The sequence below is a fragment of the Populus nigra genome, chromosome 3 (assembly GCF_951802175.1).
Source record: "Populus nigra chromosome 3, ddPopNigr1.1, whole genome shotgun sequence".
NCBI lineage: Eukaryota > Viridiplantae > Streptophyta > Magnoliopsida > Malpighiales > Salicaceae > Populus > Populus nigra.
Window position 1 is genome coordinate 17,747,019 of NC_084854.1, and position 25,119 is coordinate 17,772,137.

Consider the following 25,119-nt stretch of genomic DNA (forward strand, 5'->3'; position numbering starts at 1 on the left):
ATTAATAACTCGGGTCATGAGAATATAATAATACCGAATAAAATAATTTAAATTATTTTAAAAAATTATAATTTGATTTTAAAAAAATTAGATGTTATATTATTTAAAAAAAAATATTAAGACGATAATATATTAGATCAACTCAGATCAACGTTTTAAATTCGTAACCCAAGTCATGAGACCATAATAATACTAAATAAAATAAAATAAAATAAATTATAGAATTTAATTCTCGATAAACTTATTAGGGAAAGATGAAATTAAAAAAATTCAATTTAATTAAAAAAAACATAAAAAAATCTTTTAAAAAAAATACCAGTTTTAATATAATTATAAAAATATCATCAATAATTTTTCTAAACTCTAATTACTCTAAAATTTTAGTCTAAGATATAATCAATAGACTTCTTGTAAAGTTTTAGACTGATGCAATAATTAAAAAAAAAATTGAGATATTTAAAAGAAATTATTTAGCCGGAACATTTTAGCTAAAATTAAAGTAGAAATTACAAAAAAACAGATCGAGATTTTTTTGAATAGATGAGGGCTGATTGGGATAGAGTCCTTCTAGTTGTCAGGTCTTATCATTTCACTTGTTCATGCGTTGTTGTTTTATGCCTTCCATGAGTGCTTGTACACGTGTTAATATCTAGTGATTCAAGAAAATTCTTTTTTATTGTTTTTGCTTTCTATTAGAGGCTATTTATATATATAAAGGATATTGGTGTTTTTTAGCTAAAAAAATTGAAGATTACAATCTCTTATAATTAATATTATGATGCCCTATAGCTATATATATAAAAAAAGAGAATAATCTTTTATTATTATATAATATTTACAGCATATATATCTCTTTCCAATATAAATTGTTTTATCTATTTCAAAAATATAAATAAAATTAGAATTTATTTGCGCTGAACAAAATATTGGACCATTTTAAATTTGATATAAAGTTGCAAGAAAGCATAGTGAGATTTGAATAAAAACAAATAAAAGACGAACAAAATCTCAATCCAACGACTTACTTCATGATATCCTTTATTTTTAAAAAAAAAATAGTGTTGTTCGGCCAAAATTATTCGCATTATATATTTTGACACCAAACAAATTAATTAATATTTATAATATTTAATTTATGGAGGAATTAGTTAGATTGATGATCGTGGTTTACTTACGACATCGGGAGAGACGTGTCCGATTTGAAATGCGAACAGATACAGGTCAGGTCCGAGGCCACAAAGATAACTCCAAACAGTATGGATTCCATTCCACCTATCAGGCTTCCACTTGTCGTACAGCTTCTAGCCCGGCACCAATCATCCACGAACCTCTCATCGGAATTCGGAGGCAATATTTTATTTTTCGATATTTTAATTTGTATTATGATTTTACGTTGGGGCAGTGTATTTATGGACGCCAATAAATCAAATCAAATCAAAGGAGAAAGGTTTGCTCCTTGGGGAAAATAATGTCCTTTTCCGGTAATTAATGTTGATAGATCCACTAGGATAGTTACACGTGTAAACGTAATTTAGGAGGAGCCCGTCTGTGGTGGCAATGAGGTCGCCCCTTGCCAAGCTAATGTATGATTTATCTCCTTAAACGACGAGATTCTCGTCATCTCCTCTTAATGATTGTTCAGACCAAACTCTCTCTCTCTCTCTCTCTCTCTCTGACGTTTATTTGTGCAAGTTCTATAAATCATTCCTTTCTTCTCTCCTCTCCTTTATATCCATTCATTCCTTCCTTCCTTCCTTCCTTCCTTTGCTGTCTCCTTGCGCAGAAAATTATCGAGTGACGCTAGCCGCAGCCATCATCAGCCATCATCTGGGAGGGGGTGCTCTTGTATCCTTCAACCAAGGACTACAAACAGCTTCTTCTTCTTTCTTAATTCTCTGCGAGCAGGTGTATTCAAGACTGTATATATAATATACATATATGGCCACTAGAGGATTGGTGCTTTATCTGTTATCAGGTTTCTCTGTGGCTATCCTTTCTGTGTTCTTCCTCTCCCATCCAAATGAGAAAGCCTCACCGAATCCTAATTCTGATATCTTCGCCTCCCCCTACCTATCCACCACAGACAAAGTTTGGCCTGTGAGTCTCTCTGAGTTAATTGTATTGAATCTTGATGCCATAGGGGTGTTTGGTTTTGTTTTCTTAATGATAATCTCTTGTGCAGAAATTAGAGTTTAGTTGGAGAACAGTGCTGGCCACAGTGATAGGACTTCTAGGATCGGCGTGCGGTACGGTTGGTGGAGTTGGAGGGGGTGGCATTTTCGTCCCCATGCTTACTTTGATTGTTGGATTTGATACCAAGTCTGCTGCTGCTCTTTCTAAATGTATGTACATACTTCCTCAATTCACATGCTTCATCTATATGTATACTTCTTCTTCTTCTTCTTCTTACATCTTCAATTTTATTTTTATTTTATAATAAAAAAAATTGATTTTCATTCTTCTTTTGTGTTGTGTGTGTGTGTGTGTGTGTGTGTGTGTGTGTGTGGGGCAATAGCATCTATATGAATGGCTTTCTCTAATATATGATAGAGTAATGCGTGGTAAGAAATTCACCTTTTGATAGGTGAAAAGGAGATCTCCAAAGTTTAAAGAGTGAATTTTTCTTTTTCCTTTTCTTTTCTTGTAGTATAAAATTTGACCGATTCTCTATCACTATGGTAGTGTTAGTTGCGGCTACTTTAAAAGCCTTTTTCAAAATTGTAAATATATTAAAATAATATTTTTTTTATTTTCTTAAAAGCATAAAAAATGAAAAAAAATCATATTTTTAAAAAAATAGGGCCACGACGCAATAACCAAAGTGAGCTGCTCTGCGAGAATATGTTTTGAATTGACATAGAAAGAGTCGCTCTGTGTGGAAAAAGATGAAGTAGCTTTTGAGTTCCTTTTTGTCTTTAATCTTCTGTTGAAAAAAAAATTGGTTTGTGGAATTGGTGCAGGTATGATCATGGGGGCATCAGCATCATCTGTTTGGTACAATCTAAGAGTGCCCCACCCAACAAGAGAAGTGCCCATCATAGACTATGACTTGGCTCTCCTCTTCCAGCCCATGCTTTTGCTTGGCATCACCCTTGGTGTTTCCTTGAGTGTTGTTTTTCCTTACTGGTTAATTACTGTCCTCATCATCATCCTCTTCATAGGTATGCTCTTGTGACCTTTTTCTTTGAATGAATCACACTTAATCTCATTGTTTCTATGCATGTTGATACTGATTTCTCTTTCATTGTTTTGATTCATTTCTTTTTATGGCCAGGGACCTCTTCTAGGTCTTTCTTCAAGGGAATTGAAATGTGGAAGGAAGAGACAATTTTGAAGGTACTATTTACAGAGTTTCTTTTATCAAGATGTATAATTCGAGGCATTTCCTTTATTATTATCAAGTGATGTTCAGAATTTTTGCAGAAAGAAATGGTCATGCAACAAGAAACTATAGTTAACTCCCGTGGCGAACGTAAGACTAACACTGATCGATTCTCTTTTTTATCTGCCCATAAATTTTGCAAATTATTACATTCTGCTGCCTGTTGAGTTTTGAACATTGATTTCTTGTGATTTATTTGGCATGCAGTTCTGATTGATACAGAGTATGAGCCACTGATCCCTAGAGAAGAGAAATCAAAAATGGTAAACAAACTCCACCTTCATATAATCTTTGTGCAATTACCACCCTCTAACTTAACAGTCTCTGAATCCACTTTGTCTTAATCTTGTAGCAAATATTGTGCTTCAACTTGAAATGGAAAAGGCTTTTGATTCTGTTCCTTGTTTGGACTTCTTTCCTCCTTCTTCAAGTTATCAAGGCAAGCCTACTCTCCCCCTCTCTCTGTCCCGAATATTTTCATATATTTTCATGTTCTTATATTGTCATTGATTTTGCAGAATGATGTAGCTGTTTGCAGTACATGGTACTGGGTCCTCGTCTGCCTACAGGTATTCATAACAAGCAATAATATTGCTCTTTACATGTATTCTTGTGGCTAATCCTCTTCTTCTTTTCTTTCATGGGTGCGTTCTCTTCTCCTGTAGTTTCCTATAGCATTTGTGGTATTCGGATATGAAGCAGTCAAATTATACAGAGAAAACAAGAAGAGGATTAGCTCAGGAAACACAGAAACAATTTGTGAGGCTTCTATTGAATGGACTCCCATGCACATTTTATTCTGCGCACTCTGTGGCATCATAGGAGGCACCGTTGGGGGTCTTCTCGGATCAGGCGGTGGATTCGTTCTGGGACCTCTGCTCCTCGAGATCGGTGTCAGCCCCCATGTATGATGATTTTTTCTTCTCTTTTTTTTTAATATCTATTACTTGTTAGTTTTAACAAGCAGCCATGCATGATCTCTCTTTCAAGTTGCTCACGCAACCAAGAATTCTTGAGCTTCATACTCTCTTTCAAGTTACTTTCTGCAAATGACCATGCTTCTTTCTTAAGAAATTTGAGCGCTGAAGGAATAATCCCGTTGTTGCATTTAACAGGTTGCCAGTGCAACAAGTACATTCGTTATGATGTTCTCATCATCCCTGTCTGTGGTGGAGTTTTATCTCCTTAAGAGGTTCCCAATACCTTTCGGTACCTAGCCATCATTCTTAATCTCTCCTCCTTCAACTTTATCAGATATCAATTTAGTGCGCAGACTGTGTTCTGTGCTCCATCTACTGATTTATTATTTCATATCTATGTATAATTTGTTGTTGCAGCATTGTATCTCATGGGAGTGTCTGTTTTGGCTGGCTTCTGGGGACAGTTTTTTGTAAGAAAACTCGTTAAAATTCTAGGAAGAGCTTCGCTCATTGTATTCATCCTCTCTGGTGTCATCTTCGTTAGTGCTCTCACAATGGGTAAGAACCACAATGAACTCCTGTTTCTAAAACATCGTTTTTACGAGTCGCCTTGACTACAAGGTTAATAATTCATCAGCAACATTGTAATTAACCTGATGAAATCTTTCGCAGGAGGTGTTGGTATTGACACGAGCATAACAATGATACGCAATCATGAGTTTATGGGATTCTTGGAGTTCTGCAGCAGTCAATGATCGTTGGCAATGCTAGCATGCATTGAGTGCTAGAATTGCATTTAGAATATTGGTCGGGGGAAAAAAACGGGGGGGATTGTTGGCCAACACCTAGTTGACCGATCGGTCCATTTGAGAAATAAAAGTGTGCTTAAATTTGTTGACTTCAAGCTGGGATTTGAGTGTTAGCTACTGGCTAACACCACCATATCCCATTGCTGGTGTGCAATCATGTGTTTTTTTAGGGTTAGCTACGGGCTAACTCATGCTTTCCGCAATTGTCAATGCCATTGTTTTTTTACAGTTAAAGTCCTTTATTTATTTTATTTATTTGTCATTTCCTTTCAACTTGCCGGGATTTAACAAATGGGGGTTTATTCCTTTTTAACTCTGTTATAGAGACGGATTCCTTAATATATTGGGTTCAAGTCCTGGACAGGAATTCAGTATTGGTAAAGTTAAGCTAGCTTATACTCTTGTTTCCAATGATCTTCATGGATTAAAATTGGTGCACAAAGGGGCTCTTTTCAACCATTTTTAATGAATAGAAGATCTTAGATGTTGCAGGTCAGGTTTTTTTTTTTATGAATAACTTCATATGTTTGAAAATAACTTGAATAATCGGTGAAAATATAGTTTGACTTATAAAAAATTAAAACATTTTAAAAAAATAATATTGCAATAGCAACATATTGAATTGATTTAGACTAGCTCGAGTTAACATGTTAAATTCATGACCTAAATCATGAGACCATAATAACTTCATATAAAAAAACAAAACAAATTATGGAGCTCAATTCTCCATCAATCCAATATTAAAAGAATGAAATTGAAAAAAATTAATAAAAAATAAAAAAATAAAAAAATTGATCTCAATTTAACCTATCAAACTCGTGACTCAGGTCATGAGATAAGGATAAACCTCATACAAAGTAAAGAAAAAACAATGACAGGAGTCAACCTAGATTAATTTGTCAAACTTGTAACTCGGGTCATGGGACTGTGATAACGTCATAGAAAACAAATCAAAACAAATTATGAAATTCAATTTTCAATAAACTTATTGTTAAAGGCTGAAATTGAAAAAAAAAAACTCTATAAACAGGACAAAATAAAACGATCTAAGTATATTTGGGTTAACTCGTAAAATACTTGACCTTAGTCATAAGATCAAGATGATATCATAGAAAGCAAACTAAAATAAACCACGAATCCTAATTCATAATCGAACTCCTTGCTAAAAGATGAAATTGAAAAAAAAATAAACTAAAAAATATTTAAAAAAACTCAATTCAACTGGGTTAACCGTCAAACTCGTGACCTGTAATAAAATGAGATAACTTCATAGAAAGCAACCCAAAATAAATAATGAAGTTTAATTCTCAATCAATCAATTCACTATTAAATGATGAAATTAAAAAAAAATATCAAGCCAACCAACTTAACCATTTAAATCTGTGATATGAGTTAGTCATGTATAAAGTAAATTTTAATAAATTATAAAGTTAAATCTTTAATAAATTAAATATTAAAAAATAAATTATTAAAATAAATAGTCTTCGATGAGGTTGTGGAAAGTAAAAGTTTATAGTATATACTAATATAATATAATAATTAAAGAGGAGATGAGTAGGTGAAGATTATGAAGAGAAGGAGGAAGTGCAAGATAGAGGCACGTGGCTACAGTACAACCTGGCAATAATTGCATCCAGCCAATGCTGACCAGCGAGGAAAATATATCAAAATTAATTCTCATGTCAGGCCTGAAGAAGCTTGGCCAATCGTCGCAGTTTGCATGTTGCCATGTTGGAGATCAGAGAGAGAGAGGACAGTAAAACGGTGGCTGTATGTAATAGAAAACGACATGATGAGAGATGCAATCCACGTTAGGTCATGTGACTTTCAATGTGATTTCCTTCCCTTGTTTCATGTTATTAAATTGAATGAATCTCATAGCTCTTGCCTTTCTAACATTATTCTTTTTCAGCAAAATGTTTGTTCTCATCTTCATAATTTACATACATATATATATATATATATATATATATATATTCATTTTCAGCATAATTTGGAGTCAATTATCTAGAAGTACATAAAAATCAATTTAATTAAAAAATAAATTATAATCCAAGAACAACATAATTAAGAAATCGCAGTACTGAACTTTTCTGTCCAATGCATTCATCTATTCTGGCGCTGTTTGTGGTGTTGCCATTTTGTACGTATCCATTTTCTTAATAATATTAATTTCGGTGTTCGTGTCTTTTTAAAATGTTATTTAAGTTTCTATGCTTTGACTTTCTTATTTGATTTTCTTTATTTAAAAAAATATATTAATCAATTATATATGTTTCTAAAATACCGGCCTTCTTAATTAAGAACGTTATATAGAACACTACGGCATTCAAGATATCTTTGAAATAGATGTACTTGATTGATCAAACATGAAAACATAAAAAAAAAAAAAAAAAAACCTTAATTAAAAAAATAATACGTACGTCAACAACAAATCTAATATATATATATATATATATATATATATATATATTTGTATTTTTTTAATAAAAATATAGGTTTTATTATTCACAATCATATTAGGCATTGTTGTCCGAGGTCCCAACTCCCAATAGAAATATAAATCTAAATATTATTTCTCAACTAATTTTAACTTTATTCATTAAAAAAAAAAACATGAGACTGAAATATAAAGATTGTCGCGTGTAAGTTAACCCAGGACTCCATCAATACTACTAAGCACAGGAAGAGTGGTCAACTTGGAAACGTGAATTTTATGGATTTGTATGGTTGCCAACTGTTTCAAATATTTATAATTTGAGAGTGGGTTGCTATAGTTTTTTAAAATGGTTTTTATTTAAAAATATATTAAATTAATATTTTTATTTTTAAAAAATTATTTTTAATATCAGCGTATTAAAATGATATAAAATCTCTAAAAAAATATTAATTTAAAATAAAAAAAATAAATATTTTAAAAATAATTTTAAAACGTAAAAACTTAGATTTCATTGATAATTTTTTTTTTAGTTTAACGTGGATGTCCGGGCCAGTTTACGCGCACCTCGACTAATCCCACGGCTTTTAAAGCTAACGACTAAATAAGTCTTTAATAACCATCATATGAGTAATCATAAAACTCAAACATGAAACTATATAAAAAATAAATTTTTTAAATTTTAAATTTTTATTACTAAGCTATCATCTATCGTCTAGATGATTTTATTGAGGATTTTTTAATATCTTCAATTATTACTCGTGATGGCTGCAAGCACGTTATAATTTATAGAGACCACTTGTAGCAACTCATGTGAGTCTATTTTGTCGTGTGGCTCCAATCCAAACCTACACAAGCAGCCATCTTAATTATTGATATTGTGGAGAAATTGCATTGATGATCCTGTAATTTTTTGTTTTTATATTTACCTTTTGTTTTTTAAGAAATTACGGTTTATATCCTAAACTAAACAATATAATAGTTCATCAGGATATAAAATGTTACGCGTGTAGCAAAAATAAGAATGTAAAATGTAATTCTTGATATACGAAAAAACAACTAAATGATAGGATCATCAAAGTAATTTTTTTAATTTTAATGGTCAAAACCAATTTATTAAAAAAAAACTAATTTCTAATGATGAATTTGAAAAAAAAAATCCAAAGAATACCAATTCTTGTTAACTTTCCAAACTCATGACTCTGATCATTAGATTATAAGTATTATAAATAAAAAATCTACAAAGTCTAATCCCTAACAAATCAAACGTTAAAGAATGAAATCAAGGAAAAAATTAATCACATAAAAGGATCTAAAATAAAAAAAAAATATATAACTTTTAAAAGAATGAAGATAAAAATCAAAATAAAAAATACATCAAAAAACAACTATAAATTTTTTATTGGAGGATGGAATTGAAAAGAAAAAATAACTTTAACAAAATGATGAAAAAATTATAAGAATGAAGACTAAATTAAAAAACATAATATACCATAAATTTGGATTGAATGATGAAATTGAAAACCAATAAAATTTTTACAAAAGGATTAAGAAAAAAATTAAAAGAATAAGGATCAAATTAAAAAAAATAATAAATTAGGATTGAATATTAAAATTAAAAACAAATAAAATTTTAAAAATAGAGCCAAGAATAAAAATAAAAAAATAAAAAAAATCAAATTATAATTTTCAAGAGAAGAAAAAAAACTCGCTAGCAATAAATTACACAACCAGTCAACCAATATCAAGACATACCGCACCAATAAGAAGAGAACACGGAGGTCACCTCGGAGGGGCATTTTGTTTGATACATTGATCGTTCCTCTGATTTTACTTGGCTTGTTAAATGCTTGGAGAAAGCATGCTTTGAAATTGCATGGTCTGTGCTTGCTTTTATGGTTTGTAATTGCTGATGTTTCTTCGTGCCCTGCTAGTCATGGAGTGATCAGCCATGCATGATCACTTTTAGCAAGGATTGTGTTAATTTAATTAAGTCTGTACTGATTTGTTTTCGCTTTTCATAATATGCATGGAACTCTAATTGTTAAAGAAATGCGAATCAATGTAAGTTACTGACAAGAATCCATTTTTAACACATATCCACTCTTTTATTCTACAGCTCCATCTTAACTTGATGTAAATCAGACGCATCTTCTAGCACCTTATGTGAATAACCATTACAGTAACTCATTTCCATCAGACAATTCTGCAAATGTTATCTAACATGGATGAACAGTTCATAGAAAAACGATGAAAGATAACGATGGCTACAGCAATGATGACAAAATGGTGTTGAGGCATTGATTTTTGTGATTTTCTTATCATTAGGGATGTGGATACTTAATTATGGAGATTGTTCAGACAATTCTGCAAATGTTATCTAACATGGATGAACAGTTCATAGAAAAACGATGAAAGATAACGATGGCTACAGCAATGATGACAAAATGGTGTTGATGCATTGTTTTTTCTTATCATTAGGGATGAAAATACCAAACTGAATATGCAATACAGAAAGATGAATAACTAACGACATGAACTTACTAGGTTTTTCCTTTTTAATTTCTTTGTTGGATAAAAAAGGAATGATTTATTAACATAAAAAAAAATGATAACTGTGGTTGGATTGTTAATAAAATATTACGTGAAAAAAATAATAATGTGAAGGCTTAAAAAAGTTGAAGGCCCATAGCGAAAAAAAAAAACCATCTTCCAACAAAAACCCTAAACAAGTTAAGAAAAAACCAAGCCCAATTAAATTGACACATGTTCGGCCAGTTTTGAAAGGGAAATAAAAAAAAAAAGATGAATTAGTCGGTTTGAACTGGTTACTTGATTCAGTTTTGGTTTATGATTTAAAAAATATAAATTTCAGTTTGGTTGGTTTTTAATCAAAAACCTAACCGAAAATGCTAACACCTATTTGATAGTTACAAAATACATGATAAAAAATTTTAAAAAAAAAATAGTCAATTTTACTAGAGTAACTAGAGAGGATGGTTCCGCAGTTCCCACCCAGAACAACCCAAGGCGTACATAGGATGCCCTAAAGAAGTTGTGAATTCCTCAATTTCCAGAGGTACATGTACAGCCAGAAATAAACATAGCCCACAGTTTCTAGGAATAAAGTCCTTGATGATTAAGCCCAAAGAAAACTGCTTGGGCAAATTAATAGCTAGTAATAATAATGAGGGATAGGCATGCTGACCCTCTTAAATTTGCATTTCATAGCACTTTTTTTCCTGTAATTTCATAAATTACAGTTTAGAAAATAGTGCTTACGATGAAGCAAGAGGTTATCTTTTCTTTTTTCTTTTTTCTTTTTTCTTTTTTGTGAGTAAGAATGGCAAATAAAATGGCCAAGTTTCCTCGCTTAAAAAATGTGTAGGATTTAAGTAATGTATTAATAGTTGTAGTAGTATCAAAGATGTCGGCCATCGAGTACATGAATCGCATAAATTAACAACAGCACATGCAGGAGTTCGTAAGAAGCAATAGTTGCTGGCCTATGGTGTTCAGTGGTCGAAGAAGGCACATGCACTCCTCGGGTTGTGCTCCAAGAGAATTCTGTCTTCTGAAGATGTATTCTTCTCAAGCCAATGCTCCGTCCAATCCCATAACCACATTCCAATGCCCATCAAGATTGAAAAATGGATGCAAAATCATCACAGGAAGTAATTATGCCTGGTAAGATTGCCAGCTGCTATTGCAGACAACTCCACGGGGACGGTTGAGAGGGACCAAGTTGCTATTTGCATACGCCAGATTGTTATCTAGATGAACTGCTTGTAGTTGCTTGGGATAGCTTTACACTACTGGAAGTAGGATCTTTAACTCCTTTAGATTCTACATTGATAGCTATATTCCCCAGTCCAATCTCCATTGCCTCCCTCTCATCTTTCTCCCTCTTCTTTTTCTCTGAATTTAGACTTTCCAAAGCTTGGTTTTGACCAGACTGTTCTAAAACATTACGGCCTGCATTAATCCATGGATGAAGAAGACACTGAGCTGCAGTCGGCCGCTTCTCAGGGACAAAATCAAGGATAGGAATCAAGAATTCTGTCATTTCATTTGCATCTTTCTCACTAAATTCATACTTCTCCATGAGAACCTTATTCAAGGGCCAGAAACGCAACCTTCGTATGTGCCGCAGATCACCATATCTATTAAAGAAGTCCCGGGAATAGCGGCCACCTAAGGCAATCTGGTAACAGTAAACCATATATTGAAGTTAGATGTGACAACATCATGACATAAACTTATCATGCAGTGGCAATGAAATAATTTCACCTTCCGGGGCATCATTCCAAGAAGCTCCATCATCAATGCTAAGTGGTCCTGCAACAGATTGAGAAAAGGGCATAAAATTAATGGTCAAATAGGCCTGACTGGAATCAAAGAAGCCAAATTATAGCACATTTAAAATAGCTCTTTTAGCAAATACAAAACACATTCAACCCCACAAAACTGTGATATCTTTCCAATTCCACATGCTCAGGAAAGTGATAGATATCCTTCCATGTTCACGGAACATGGGAAGAAATTTAAATATAAAACACAAAGCTACTGAAGATCATCCAGAGAGACAATTTTTCTAACTGGGTGCGGTGCATGTAGTGACAACTAGAAAGAAGAGCAATTGACCAAAATTACTTTGATCACATGCTTAGGGAAGTGATAGATATCCTCAGAACAGATGGGAAGAAATTTAAATATAAAGCACAAGGCAACTGAAGATCATCCTGAAAGACGTGCCTTTTCTAACTGGGTTAATTGTAGTGACAGCTAGAAAGAAGAGCAATTGACCAAAATTACTTTGATCTACTCTCCCAAATGAAATGCACCATACATTTAAAAGTAATGGGAATCTGGCATTGGACATAAAAGAAGAATGGTTATTACCAAAGAGGATTTGTTGTTAAGATTAACAGGGTATCTTTAAGAAAATCCCAGGGGAAAGATATTTCCTCTGTTTCTTCTTTCCTCAAACTTATAACAGTCTATTTTATACTTGTATCTTGCCATTACAGTTCAGTATAAATACACACATTGTACCATATTTTTCAATTGAAATTATTAAACATGTACCTAATAGTCTTTTAAACTCATACCCAACATCATTAAAATTGTACTTCTTCACCCCTATTACCTACTCTAACTATTTATCTTTATTATTTTTTAATCTTCATAGCAAGCATACCTATAATAAGACGCTTAACAAGTGAAACATAATAACATAGAAAAGAAAGATAGAATACAAGACTGAAAACTATATTCAGCAATGGAAAGTCATATTTAAAAAAGAAAAAAAGAAAAAGATAAACCAAAGCCAGACTTTATGCAATTGAAATCAAAATTCGGCTAAATACCTAATCCTTAAAAGCAAAAAAGATGTGAGATGTAAATAAAGCAAACAAATTTTGGGACTGCGAGTAAGACATGAGTACTTGGTACGAGTACAAAGAATTAAGTGCTACAACAATAAGCACCTTGAAACAATTGAATATAAAAGCTTGCATTTGCTTGGACAAAAAACCGAAAACAGATTAGGCCATTTCCCCCTTGTTTTATTTTAGGTGTTTGATTCAGGTTTGAATTTAAAGGACTTAATTGCTGCTATTTACTTTGGTTTTTTTAAAGGAATTCTACTAGGGTTTTGATGCCTATTAAGAGCACCTTTTCTATGTTTTAATCTGAATTATTGTGAATTGAATTGAGAATTGCTATTCAAACTTTTCAATTGTCATTCTCTTTGACTATTTCTTACGGACTTCTTTCTTTAGTCTATTTTAATCCCTTTTCTATGGGGAATTCTTTGATCTTCTATCTCTATTCCTTTCAGCCATACACTAATACCACTAAAGACCAAGCGGTTCTAACTGTTGTTTCCAGCACATTCTATTTCTATCTACCAATCTCCAATAGTTGTCCCACCTCAAAATGGCCTTTATAGTTTCTCAGTTACATACTTTCACAGCGAAAAGATTTCTGTCATCAGCATTAGCTAAGTGCTGTAATAAGAGTCAATACTAGCAATCAACCTAATAAAGGTGGTTGATGCCCAGGGGCAGACTCAAAATAACTGTGGAAACTAAATCTACATGGACATGCCCACAAATGAGAAACAGAACCTATTTTCCCAAAGGAGATAACTTAAATCACTTAAACTCTATACAATCTTCATGGGTAGTATGCATAGCATAGAGAAATGATGACAAATTACAAAAATGATACAGAGAGCCCACAACCCTTGAGGTTGAAAACAAAATTTCATAAATTTATATGATGTTCAAAACAGTGCGTCAAAACCGTGTTTGAATGACTTTTTTTATACATACATTAATCAGGTAACTTGTCACTCCACTAGGACAATGTTGGATTACATATAACCAGGATTAGCTGGGGTGAGTTCAAAGGCTTAAATCAAGATCTCTATTCTCAGCCAGCAAAAGATTCCAGCAGAATATCTGGTTTGCAATTATATTTCTCATGACCTATGATCTCTCGTTAACACTCATCATTGCATACACATACTGAACCCCTTTTGTAATTGTTTTCTTTGCTTCTCATTTCTCTTTTTTTTATTTTTTTTATAAAACATGAGCATCGCAATGGATCCTATTGAGATTAAAAAATATTTTGATAAAATTAAACATCTGCTGGGCAGAATATACAGAAAATATCCTATATCCAGGATTTTGACAACTCTATACTCTTAAAAAAGCATCAATTACAGCATGCACTCGAATATTGCACTCGATGCTGAATTTCCTACTTATGTTGTTCTGAAATATAATATATGTTGCATGAGATATGATCAGTATTCAATCCAAAGACTTGAAACTATCTGTTGTCCTACTTATGTTGTTCTGAAATATAATATATGTTGCATGAGATATGATCAGTATTCAATCCAAGGATTTGAAACCATCTGTTAACAAGCTTGAAATGAGCATGTGTGTGCATGGGCACATGTGTGTGTTAAGAGAGGGGCAGTTAATACTTACAAGAAATATTACAAGAAAGACTATGAATGATTACAATTCTAAAAGAAATCCTTACCTCATCCCTGTCGAAGTTGTCACCGCTGTGAGGGTCAAAAAGTACATCACCAGTTGCCAGCTCAAAACAAATGCAAGCAAAGGACCACATATCTGCAGATGTAGAATATTTGGATCCAAGGATCACCTCTGGACAACGGTACTGCCTAGTTTGAATGTCATTCGTAAACTGTTTGTACGTCCAGCATGCATTCCCAAAGTCCACCAACTTGCACTTCAGGTCAACTGAGGCCAACAAGTTCTGCCTGTTGGAACGGCTCCCCCTCTTAGTACCCTGATTTCCCAATCCAGTGCCCCTTGTTCGATCAACATCGGATAATCTATTTGCATTTTCTGAACTAGTAGGCTGCTCCTCAGTAGAACCCTCATTTAATTTTGCATTAGCTGACAACTCTTCCGCAGCAGATGTTTCAGGATCTGCATCCGCTTCCTTCTCCACACACCCCTGAGCTGCTCGCTTAGCCTTTCTTCGAATCTTTTTCTTCTGATTCCTAGACAAGTCTCCATTTAATCTTGCAATCCCAGACTCCAATGCAGACTTATCCTTACTATTCGGAAGAATAAGAGGAGCACCAGATTTTCTAGGATCCTTCGATGGGTCAATCATTGTTAATAGCAATATGTTCTCTGGCTTCAGATCAGTGTGAATGATAGAAAGCTGTCTGTGTAAGTAATCCAAACCCACTAAGACATTGAAACATATCTCCTTAACCTTGTGAATAGGCAGTCCCCGGTAATCAGAATATTTGATGAAGGTCAAAAGATTATCCCCCAGGTACTCGAAAACCATACAAACATGCTGACCATTCGGACCCGAATGTTTAAAATGATCCAAAAGCTTTACAACGCATTTTTTATCATCAGGGTCTCCATCTGCAATCTGCTGCAAGATGGTTATCTCATCCATGGCTGCCTCGGTGTAGTGCTGAGCACTTTTTTGTACCTTGAGAGCTACATATCGCTGCAATTTTTATGGCCAAGTAAAAAACATCATCAGAGACCCGATAAAGAAAAATTATTATAAAAGATCCACAAAAGCTTAGAAGGGTAATCAAAATAAAAAATTGTTTACGCAGTTTTTACAAACGGGAAAACAAAATGGTGAGAAGTGATTCATATAGCTGACTACTCCCAACAACAAGTTTAAACACTATCAATTCAATTCAGGAGGTCGAATTAAAGAATATTGAGACTTAAACGATCTGATGTTGTTGGCTAAAAATCCATGCCTCCGTCTTTATTAAACACACGCAATATAAAACCAGATCCATAAAAAAAGCAATCGTCGCTGAATTTCTAAACTGATAAAAAGGTAAAGAAGAGAGTACGGAAATTTGAGTGTCCCAAGCGAGCCAGACGGTGGAGAAATGACCCCAACCAAGCTTACTCTGAACGACATATCGTCCGTTCTTGAAACTGTCTCCGATTCGAACAGCATGGTAGCCGCCGCGCCTGTAATCTTCGGTCCCTTCGTCTTCCGACGTGTAGTCTCCGCTATCACTGCTGCTGCTCCGATCCTCCTCTTCTACTTTCACTTGCTGCTGCTGCTGCCGCCGCTGCTCATCCATTTTTAGATTAGAGGTTAGAAGGGTAAGCAAATGGATCTGCCTTCCTACTCTTTTCCGTAGGATTCGGGTTCGGATCCAGTTTCGATAAAGTTCTTTCTTTTTTCTTTTTATTTTCTATAAAAATAATTTGGTTGTTTTAGTGATAGTGAGGTGCCGTCGTCAGTTTGGAAATGATGAAGAGTCAGCTTTAAACGTTTCCATTCCACAAATGATTTCCTTTTATTTGTTTGTTACTTCAACTGCTATTTCTACTCTCTCTTTTTTATTTCTTCTTCTCCACCGTTTTTTAACTGTTCTTTTTTAAATTAAAATATTTTTTTATTTTATCCCCCCAAAACAACTATGTATCTGTTTGAATTTAAATTTTATATTTAAAATTAATTTTTTTATATTTTTAAATTATTTTAATATAATGTTTTTAAAAATAATTTTTAAAAAATAAAAAAATTATTTTAATATATTTTTTAAAAAATTACTTTAAAAAAAATTGCTACTGCACTCACAATCACCTATATAATATTATTCATAACCTTTTTTTATTATTATAAAAATACATAAAAAAAAATAAAAAATAAGACTATTCCATCTTTTTTTTTAATTGGACGATGATTTTCCATTCAGGAGAAAACTTTCTATTTTCCTTATATAAAATCCTTTCATAAATTATCTATAATAATTTCCACATAATTATCCACGGAGTACACTTTCACCTCATTTCCTCTTTCTTTTTCTATTAATTATAATTTGTCTTGAATAATTTCTTCATCTTCACTTTTTTTTTCATTATAATACTTAAAGTCTTAAAATCCACGTGCCAAAACTCATCTTAACTTGAATATTTGGATTTGTTGATTAATATTTATAATTTTATGATATTTGAACTCGTAATAAAGATAGCAAATTATCAGTAATAATAAAAAATAAAAACTCTAGAAAAGAGGGGTTTTAAGAGTATGTTCTATAATGAAATATTACTTTACTCTATTATTTTTTAAGAAAAATGAAAACACTAACATGGAAAATAATATTTGTATTCAAATCAAGATTGTCAATTCTGTTTCGATAAGTGTTTTGTTTTTTCAATTGAAATAAAATGTTTTAGTTTTGAGGCTGTACTGTTCATATATATATAATTCAACAAACATAATTCAAATTTAAAATAAATTAATTATAAATTATACAATACAAACACAATGTCAAACAAATATAATTTTAAATTTTAAAATATTTTTAAATAGTCAAGATTAAATAGATCTTTATCTTAAAGTAATTCAACTTAAACAAAATATCAAAATATTATGAAAGTCAAATTTTTCAACACAAATTTCTTAAATATAAAGTTAGGTCAATGTTATCAAGGCTAATAGGATCTAAAACATCTCTTATTTTGTTCAAATTCCTACAAAGTATAAACATGAAAAAAAAAACATAAATATAAACCATATATATTAGTGATAAATCTAATTTTAGAAAATTAATATCACTCTTAATGAAAATAGTAATGATAATTTTCAATATTATTATTATTAATATCATTATTATTAAAAATAGTAATTAAAAAGAGCTTTTTATACTTTGATGGTTTAATTAATTAAATTGAATCGGGTTTAATTTGATTCAATGGCTTTTCAAGACTGGAAGAGAACATATAAAATAAAACCAGAATATTCCGGTTGAAATTTAGCCGAAAAATCTTGAATTGATCGAAATTTGAAATAAAATGAAAATTATTTTTTTTTATTCTATTTTTTGAATTGATATGAAATATTTTAATATTTTAGATGAAACATAACAGAATTGACAACATTTGCTTTAAATACATTACCTTTTATAAATGAAAAAAGAAGAAGAAGAAAACCTCCTTTTTTTAACCATACGACTTTTTCTTGGAAAACATCTTTTAAATATTTTTTGGATTTTTCCATGAATTTCTCTTGGCCGAAAAACTTCTCCTAGTGAGTTTTTTCGGACAAAAATCATCTTTGACTTTTCATCTAATTACAAGTAGACCATCTATAAATTCCATCCCTCCTTCTTCGTCTCTCTTTTCTCTCTCTAGAAACCAAAACAACGTAGCTCTCTCTAAGAAGTAAAAACCAGTCTCCGTTGAAGAGTAGCAGCAAGAATAATGACCCGTATCCTTCTGAAATGAAAAATATTTTCTGGAATGACAATAAGAGAGGAAATACAAGAAACTAGCTAGAGCTAATTAGCACTTAAACAAGAAGATCGAGCTGCTCAACTTATAGATGGAAACAATAGAGGCAACCTTTAAATCTTTCATGGTCAACCAAGAAAATGAAAGAAAAATAAGGGAAATATCAATGTTGAGGGAAATAGTCTTCATCGAGGAAGACATTGATGATTGATGGAGAATCAAAGATTATTGCACCCGACATGATGATTGAAACCTTTTAAATTAAAGAAAAATACAAAAAATTAATAAAGTTTCTATTTAATAATTAATTTTTTTAATATAAACATAGATTTTAGAGATTCAACTAAGAAATTAGTTATATTTAAAAAAATATAGAGATATCACCTTATTGTATCATTTCAAAAGATAATATTTATTATGTTTTTTTTTTAATTTCTTCTAGGCGTGCTATTAATTGTCTTTATTTATTTCTAAGGTAATTCGTGATTTATTTTAATTAATTTTAAAAAACCAACTTTGGTATCTAAAAGTAGAATATTTATCAATAAATTTGATATTAATCTCTAAAAATAAAAGATTTTATTGATCTTCACCCTTTAGCAAAAATACTTTGACATCAATTCCTAAAAATAAAAATTTTTTGTTGATTTTAGTTTTTTAACAAAAAAAACAAAAACATCAATCTCTAAATAGGAGATTTCATCAATTTTGGGGTTTTAGCAAAAAATTATGACATTAATCCCTAAAAATAAAAGAATTTATTTTTAACAATAAAAAACTTTGACATTAATCCTAAAAATATGAGATTTTGTCTATTTACTTTTAACAACAAAAAATTTTGATTTTAATCCCTAGAAGATTTCATTGATTTTGGTTTTTTTAATTAACCAAATTAAACTTTTGATATTAATCTCGCTAAAAATACAATATTTCATTGATTTTAGCCTTAATTTTAACGAAAACAATTTCACATTAATCTTTAAAAATAAATAGGATATTTAATCGATTTTCCTTTTAACTTCAACTACATATATGCTTGATAGGGTGTGAGGAATGAGGGAGAGGTTAATCGGTGATTTGTCTTCAACAAGAAGGTGCAAATGTTTTTGTTATACAATATTGATCTTTCTTGTTGTAGAATAAAAACCATATTTTTTTAATAGAACTGGGAAAATGATTTTTTTAATAGATTGCTATGTTTATGGAAACAAATTACGTTGTTCTTTTCTATCCATTTCCGTTAATTCAAACAGAGACTCATACGGTACTAGGAAAAGGGTAGGTCACATGAAGCATATCTCGTCATTGAAGGAACTGAGAGGGATATGCATAGTACGGAAGATGTTGAAAGCACAGCGCTGGCTAGGAAGGACGAGCCCAGCCTGACCTGTGATATATATATATGCAGGAGATATGCCTTTTAACAGGAAATATCAATGTAGCTCGATTGTTTTGGATAATATATATGCTAACTTAACCATAATCAGAGATGATCATGAGGGTGCAAAGAACTTAAACAGGAAATTAATTGCAAATTAATTAATTAATTAACATTGTCATAATTAAAGGTTAAATTATGAGCTAAATTAATTAACCCCCTAAGAAGAATAATATTTATGAACAATGTCCTTCATATATATATATCATCATAACAGCTAGCTAGCCCGATATTTAAGAGTTATGGAGCAGGTGATGAAGTGATTATCAAGGATAAGATGGCAAAAGAGCCCAGTAAGGAGATGAAACTGGGTTGTATTCATCCACATTGAGAAGATAGTTGCAGTGTTCTGCGTTGTTCTGGTGGTGACTGTGTCCTCGTAGCTTGCGACTTGCTGCAGCAACTGATGTGCTTTCTACTGTCTCTTCCCCTGATATCTCTGTGTACCCTGCTGTTGAGACTTGCTTCCTCGTGGCTTGTTCTCTCACCACTGCTTTCAGCTTCATTACCTGACATCCATAACCAACTTAATTACAAATATTAATCATTAATATATATATATATATATATGTTTAAATTCGGTTGTCAAGCATAGAAGTTGGGAGGATCAGGTTCTAATTAATAAATATGGAGTCCGTGGACTGGCTAGGTGGGTGCTGAGAAGAAAAAGGAAGAGGTCGATATATATATATATATATATATATATATATATATTCCTGTTAGAAAATACAACACATTCATGACATGAGCAATTAACCTCTTCCTGAAGCTTCTGTTTCTCTTTGGACACAGAATCAAACTCCTGCTTAAGGTTGTCATATAAGCGCTCGAGCTGTTTAGCTTTCCATCTAGCACGTCTATTCTGGAACCAAACAGCAATCTGCCTGGGCTGGAGCCCTAGTTCACGAGACAGCTTCATTTTCCTATCAGGATCCAACTTGATCTCTTCTTGAAAGCTCTTCTCCAACGACTCTAACTGGTCACTTGTCAATCGCTTCTTCTTCTCTTGACTCTCATAGCTGGTGATCTTGTCCAGAGCGGTTGGGACGAATCTGTTGGGTGCATTTTCTGCTAATATTGCTGGGTGCTTCATGTCCATGCCTGAAAGATCGATACATATTGAGACAACATTTCATACGTGTGTGTGTGTGTGTGTGTATGAGAAACAATCACATGCTAATTATTAATATATGATAGTATAATAAGTAGGAGGTATGATGATGGATGTATAGTTTGGTAGTAATGGTCGAAGCATGATTGCTTTTGCTTCCATGCAATGCATGCTTCAATTTGAAAGCAAGGTGATCACACACACACATAAATGCAGATTCAGATTGTATGATTGGATTGATGAGTGAATGCATGGAATTCTTTAATGGTGAGGAGATCTCTTCACTAAGATTAATGATTAAGGTTGATGATTACGTGCATACCTGGATACTGCGGGTCATAGGCATAGTTGTAGAGGAAGTTAAAGGAAGTCTGATCTGGTCGAGAAACAAAGCTTCTGAAGTTGCCATTCCAATCCATATTATCCATATTCATATTACGATTACTAGGTAGCTACTCTTTGTAATCTGTATATAACGTTTGTGTTATACCTGTTGTTGGCCAGTGAATTAAGGACCACGCGCGAGAGATAAGAAAGAAAGACGACTGATGTATCGGGTGGCGGAGAGGAGAGGAGGCGTGGGCAAAGCGGGGGGAAAAGGAGTCAATTTTCTCTAGCTACTCTTTTAGGGGGCAGCAAAGAGAAGAAAGTGAAAGGTTGTTGTAGCTAGCTCGTCTCTGCTTCACTTTTGGGGATGCAAACAAAGGTGGTGTGTGTGTCTGTCTAATATAGAGAGAGAGGGCATGCTGTCGGTTGCCACAAGAAGAAGATGGCGTGGGGTGGCAATCCTGAAATTTTATGAAAGAGAGATTGGAAAGGAATCAAAGGCCTCCAGCCCCATTCCATTCATGCATGTGGTCCCGCCGACTGATCGAGAAGTGAGAACAGCTGCTTGCTCCTTCATGTACTGACACAATGCCTTCCCTTTCTCACGCCTACCCAGCTCGACGTCCTCATCATCATCATCATCAGTACTCACTACACTTCTATCACCGCCTCTACTTGTTTCTGTATATGTATCTATACATTATTCCATACGCTACCTTTTCAAATTCCAGGCTCAAATAAACCGTGTTAACTTTTGTCGTCGGATGTGTTTGAATATGAGTTAGTGTTTGTTATTTAAAATATTTTTTATTTTAAAATATATTAAAATAAGTTTTTTATTTTTTTAAACTATTTTTGATATAAGCAAATCAAAATACTATAAAAACATTAAAAAAATTAATTTGAAGCAAATAAAATAATAAAAACAATTCAGATTTTTAAAAAAATACTTTTAAAACATAAAAATAAATAATTCTTCATCCATATCTACGTTATATTTTTAGTACTTCACCATAAATTTCAACGTTCATATACAATATTTTGTTCATTAGCTTTTCATATTAATCGGGAATCACCCAGATATGCACATCAAATAGTGGGATAAATTTATTTCCCCGTTGTATATATCTCCTCCTGTGTCTAGCTCCTCCCGTCGCCCTGCCATGAACACACACACACACACACACACACACACACACACACTTGATTTGTTCTTATCTGATATGTGTATAAACTTTTCCGGTGACTTGTTTAAGGACCCTGTATTGCCCCTGATTTTAATTCCATGCATGAATCCATTTCTTGATTTGGAAACCAGGTGGCATCTAGTGACATTGACTCACGTATATATGTATGTATATATATAGAAAAACACACGTTGAGGGTGCTTAAATAACTATTCGATTATTTATTAATATTAATTAGGATAAAAAAACACTAGTGGTCCGTCCGGTTTTCTCTGGGGTTCTGCCTCTCTTTTTAAGTAAGCATGATACATCTTAAACTTTTATTAATTGATCATGTTTGTTTCTTCCAATTAGTACGTACGATTGGCGACAGGTTAATAATGAATATTAATAAAGAGATGTGTTGAAAACTACAAATAGACATTAATTCTCAGTAACAATTCACATATAAAATAAATAAAGAAATATATAAAATGTATAAATCTTCCTTCTCAAAAATAAAATAAAAGGAAAGCTTAGTTTCTTCATGATTTAAGAAAAAAAAACTAAGATAGATTAAATATTGATATATATATATATAACATGAAATTTGTTCCTAACAAATAAAAGAAAATTTAGCCCATACTTAAAAAAGGAGATGGATTAAATATTTAATGTATTTTATAAAATTTTATTCAGATGTTCATTTATAGTTTCAATATATTTATATTGATCTTCATCATGAATCTCACTGCCATTTTTACTAAACTTATACATTTAGCTGGAAAATCACACAGAATTAGTTAACGAAAATTTAATATTTATGTCATTAAGTTTCAAAGGAAGGAGAGAGATTTAATAATAATAATGAAAAAAAAAACAAACTCTTAATATAATTTATATTATTATCTAATATAATTCTTAAGTAAAATTTCTTTGAGTTTTGAAACTTGTATAGGTTTGTATTACATTATACATGTTATTAATTAGATTTTAATTGGAAGAAATAACAAAAATAGTAAAATTTAAACTCATAATTATTTAATTAACAGTTTTTAATGCTAAATCAAAAATTAATTCAGTCTAATAGGTTAAACTATAATTGAAGTAATATTTTTATATTAGATTTCATGACGTTGATGTTTACGTAGATGCAATCAGACTCGGCCAAGATATTAATTAGAAATCAACTATTGGAAGCAGCACTGTAGACGTATATGAGTCATAGGTGAAACCATATACTATATGAAATTGAATGATACACAGATCATATATAGGAATCTACCTGTGAGGCGAGGCGAGGCGAGGCGAGGCATGCACGGTGCTAAAAAGAGGAGGCATACAACCACTCCAGTACGTGAAAAACCTGCCATCTGTAATTGCATCCAATAAAAGACACACACCCTGTCAAAGAAAGTAAGTTGCTGGGCTCATCCTATTGTTTCACCCCCTTTTCGCACCTTAATTAACTTGCAGTACAGCAGTACGTGACAGAGAAGAAAGCTCTCTCTCTCTCTCCCCCCCCCCCCCCCCCCTGTGTGTATTGGCTTGTTCACTTCCTACTGGAAGTGGGGCTGAGGTCTAAGGGTTGGTCCTATCAGTATCTAGGGTTGGCTTGTTGAATTGCTAGCGCTTGAATTTGTAATATGTGGGGCTCAGATCTAAGAGGGAGTCTGTACTGTGTAGAGGCCAGAGAGAGAGAGAGAGAGAGAGAGGGAGGGAGGATCCGTAGTCCTACTCCATAATACATGATCGTTTTAGAAACCAAAACGTGAAGGGATGACTGTAGAGAGGAGTGAGGAGGAGAGAACACATAGAGCCCAGAAGAGCGAAAGAGATATATGAGACAGAGCTAGGTAGGTCACTGCAGCATGCCTAGCTCCACATTTCTCTCTCTTTGACATTGAAGAATATTGATCTTGTGCATTAATTAAAGGTGTTTTCCCTCTGAAATGTTGATAACAACACATCATATATCATTAATAGCAGCTGGCCGGACACCCATCATGAAATTTGAGATGACAAAATGAAAAAGGTTTGATATATTCATATATAGACTCTACAAAATGAATGGTGCGTGCATGCTTTTTTTTATTATTTTTTTTTCCTTAAATAGAAAAACAGTAGCCAAAGTAAAATCCATTTTCCAATTCCATGAAAGTAGTGCAAGAGGCAAGAGCCTTTTCCAGAACCACTCGATGCCTGCATTGAAATAATTTACTAGCTACTAGTACTATACAGTTCGCCAAAAAAAAAACTATATCCATGAATAAAGCTGCAACTTGGGACTGCCACTCAACCTTCAGCTGCTACGATAACGAGCGTGTGCTAGGGAGTGCTTTCATATCGTAATTTTAAAAAAATAATACTTTTTTATTTTAAATTATTTTTTTTATATTTTTAAATCACTTAAAATAAAAAATATTAAAAAAATAATTTCTAGAACATTCTCCAACAAACCTTAAAACAAGTCTACATAAAGTTAAATTAGGTGAGTGTTGGAAAAGAAAAAAAAAAGGGGGATCGGATCGGATAGGATCGATTGCATGGTACATGAAAGGTAAAATTAAGGATGGTCATTGCTCATGGACCAGCTGGTGCTTTCTCGTGAAATATAAGTTTGTTGTGGTAGGTAGCGCTTGATAATTAAAGGCAAATTAGAGAAGATCCCCGCCAAGATTGACAGTTGATTAAATTTATGAAAATGTTCTTTCCTGCTGCATAACCAGACAACCAAATTCA

General features: G+C 32.5%; 3 protein-coding genes across 5 annotated transcripts; 1 reads left to right on the top strand and 2 right to left on the bottom strand.

The window, feature by feature from the left end:
- The first annotated feature begins 1,616 nt into the window (after positions 1–1,616).
- Positions 1,617–5,362, top strand: LOC133689754 (sulfite exporter TauE/SafE family protein 4). The gene is made up of 12 exons (XM_062109768.1): positions 1,617–2,097; positions 2,183–2,342; positions 2,961–3,161; positions 3,275–3,336; positions 3,424–3,472; positions 3,590–3,645; positions 3,735–3,821; positions 3,901–3,951; positions 4,048–4,287; positions 4,498–4,591; positions 4,720–4,860; positions 4,975–5,362. The coding sequence occupies exons 1-12, from the start codon at positions 1,939–1,941 to the stop codon at positions 5,055–5,057; spliced, it is 1,383 nt and encodes a 460-aa protein (XP_061965752.1). The 5' UTR covers positions 1,617–1,938; the 3' UTR covers positions 5,058–5,362.
- Positions 5,363–10,912: 5,550 nt separating this feature from the next.
- Positions 10,913–16,381, bottom strand: LOC133689266 (uncharacterized). 2 transcript variants are annotated; one of them, XM_062109072.1, is made up of 4 exons: positions 15,997–16,381; positions 14,611–15,570; positions 11,839–11,886; positions 10,913–11,752 (listed from the first exon to the last, which is right to left on the bottom strand). In XM_062109072.1, the coding sequence occupies exons 1-4, from the start codon at positions 16,045–16,047 to the stop codon at positions 11,318–11,320; spliced, it is 1,494 nt and encodes a 497-aa protein (XP_061965056.1). In that variant the 5' UTR covers positions 16,048–16,381; the 3' UTR covers positions 10,913–11,317. The 2 variants fall into 2 exon arrangements, with proteins under 2 accessions (XP_061965056.1, XP_061965055.1); XM_062109071.1 differs by having other exon boundaries at positions 15,938–16,381.
- Positions 16,382–19,889: 3,508 nt separating this feature from the next.
- LOC133688032 (putative homeobox-leucine zipper protein ATHB-51) lies at positions 19,890–23,919 on the bottom strand. Of its 2 annotated transcripts, none has more exons than XM_062107410.1 (3): positions 23,663–23,919; positions 20,531–20,874; positions 19,890–20,282 (listed from the first exon to the last, which is right to left on the bottom strand). In XM_062107410.1, the coding sequence occupies exons 1-3, from the start codon at positions 23,760–23,762 to the stop codon at positions 20,040–20,042; spliced, it is 687 nt and encodes a 228-aa protein (XP_061963394.1). In that variant the 5' UTR covers positions 23,763–23,919; the 3' UTR covers positions 19,890–20,039. The 2 variants fall into 2 exon arrangements, with proteins under 2 accessions (XP_061963394.1, XP_061963393.1); XM_062107409.1 differs by lacking the exon at positions 23,663–23,919 and adding an exon at positions 21,207–21,849.
- Positions 23,920–25,119: the final 1,200 nt, after the last annotated feature.

Excerpts from the sequence above, each read along its gene's own strand:
- LOC133689754 (XM_062109768.1), top strand. The coding sequence starts at position 1,939 with ATGGCCACTAGAGGATTGGTGCTTTATCTGTTATCAGGTTTCTCTGTG. Across the intron at positions 2,098-2,182 it reads CCACAGACAAAGTTTGGCCT|AAATTAGAGTTTAGTTGGAG; the intron begins GTGAGTCTCTCT and ends TCTCTTGTGCAG. Across the intron at positions 4,592-4,719 it reads GAGGTTCCCAATACCTTTCG|CATTGTATCTCATGGGAGTG; the intron begins GTACCTAGCCAT and ends TTGTTGTTGCAG.
- LOC133689266 (XM_062109071.1), bottom strand. The coding sequence starts at position 16,177 with ATGGATGAGCAGCGGCGGCAGCAGCAGCAGCAAGTGAAAGTAGAAGAG. Across the intron at positions 11,887-14,610 it reads ACAACTTCGACAGGGATGAG|GACCACTTAGCATTGATGAT; the intron begins GTAAGGATTTCT and ends AATCTGTTGCAG. Across the intron at positions 11,753-11,838 it reads TTGGAATGATGCCCCGGAAG|ATTGCCTTAGGTGGCCGCTA; the intron begins GTGAAATTATTT and ends TACTGTTACCAG.
- LOC133688032 (XM_062107409.1), bottom strand. The coding sequence starts at position 21,318 with ATGAATATGGATAATATGGATTGGAATGGCAACTTCAGAAGCTTTGTT. Across the intron at positions 20,875-21,206 it reads CTATGACCCGCAGTATCCAG|GCATGGACATGAAGCACCCA; the intron begins GTATGCACGTAA and ends TCGATCTTTCAG. Across the intron at positions 20,283-20,530 it reads AACAGAAGCTTCAGGAAGAG|GTAATGAAGCTGAAAGCAGT; the intron begins GTTAATTGCTCA and ends TATGGATGTCAG.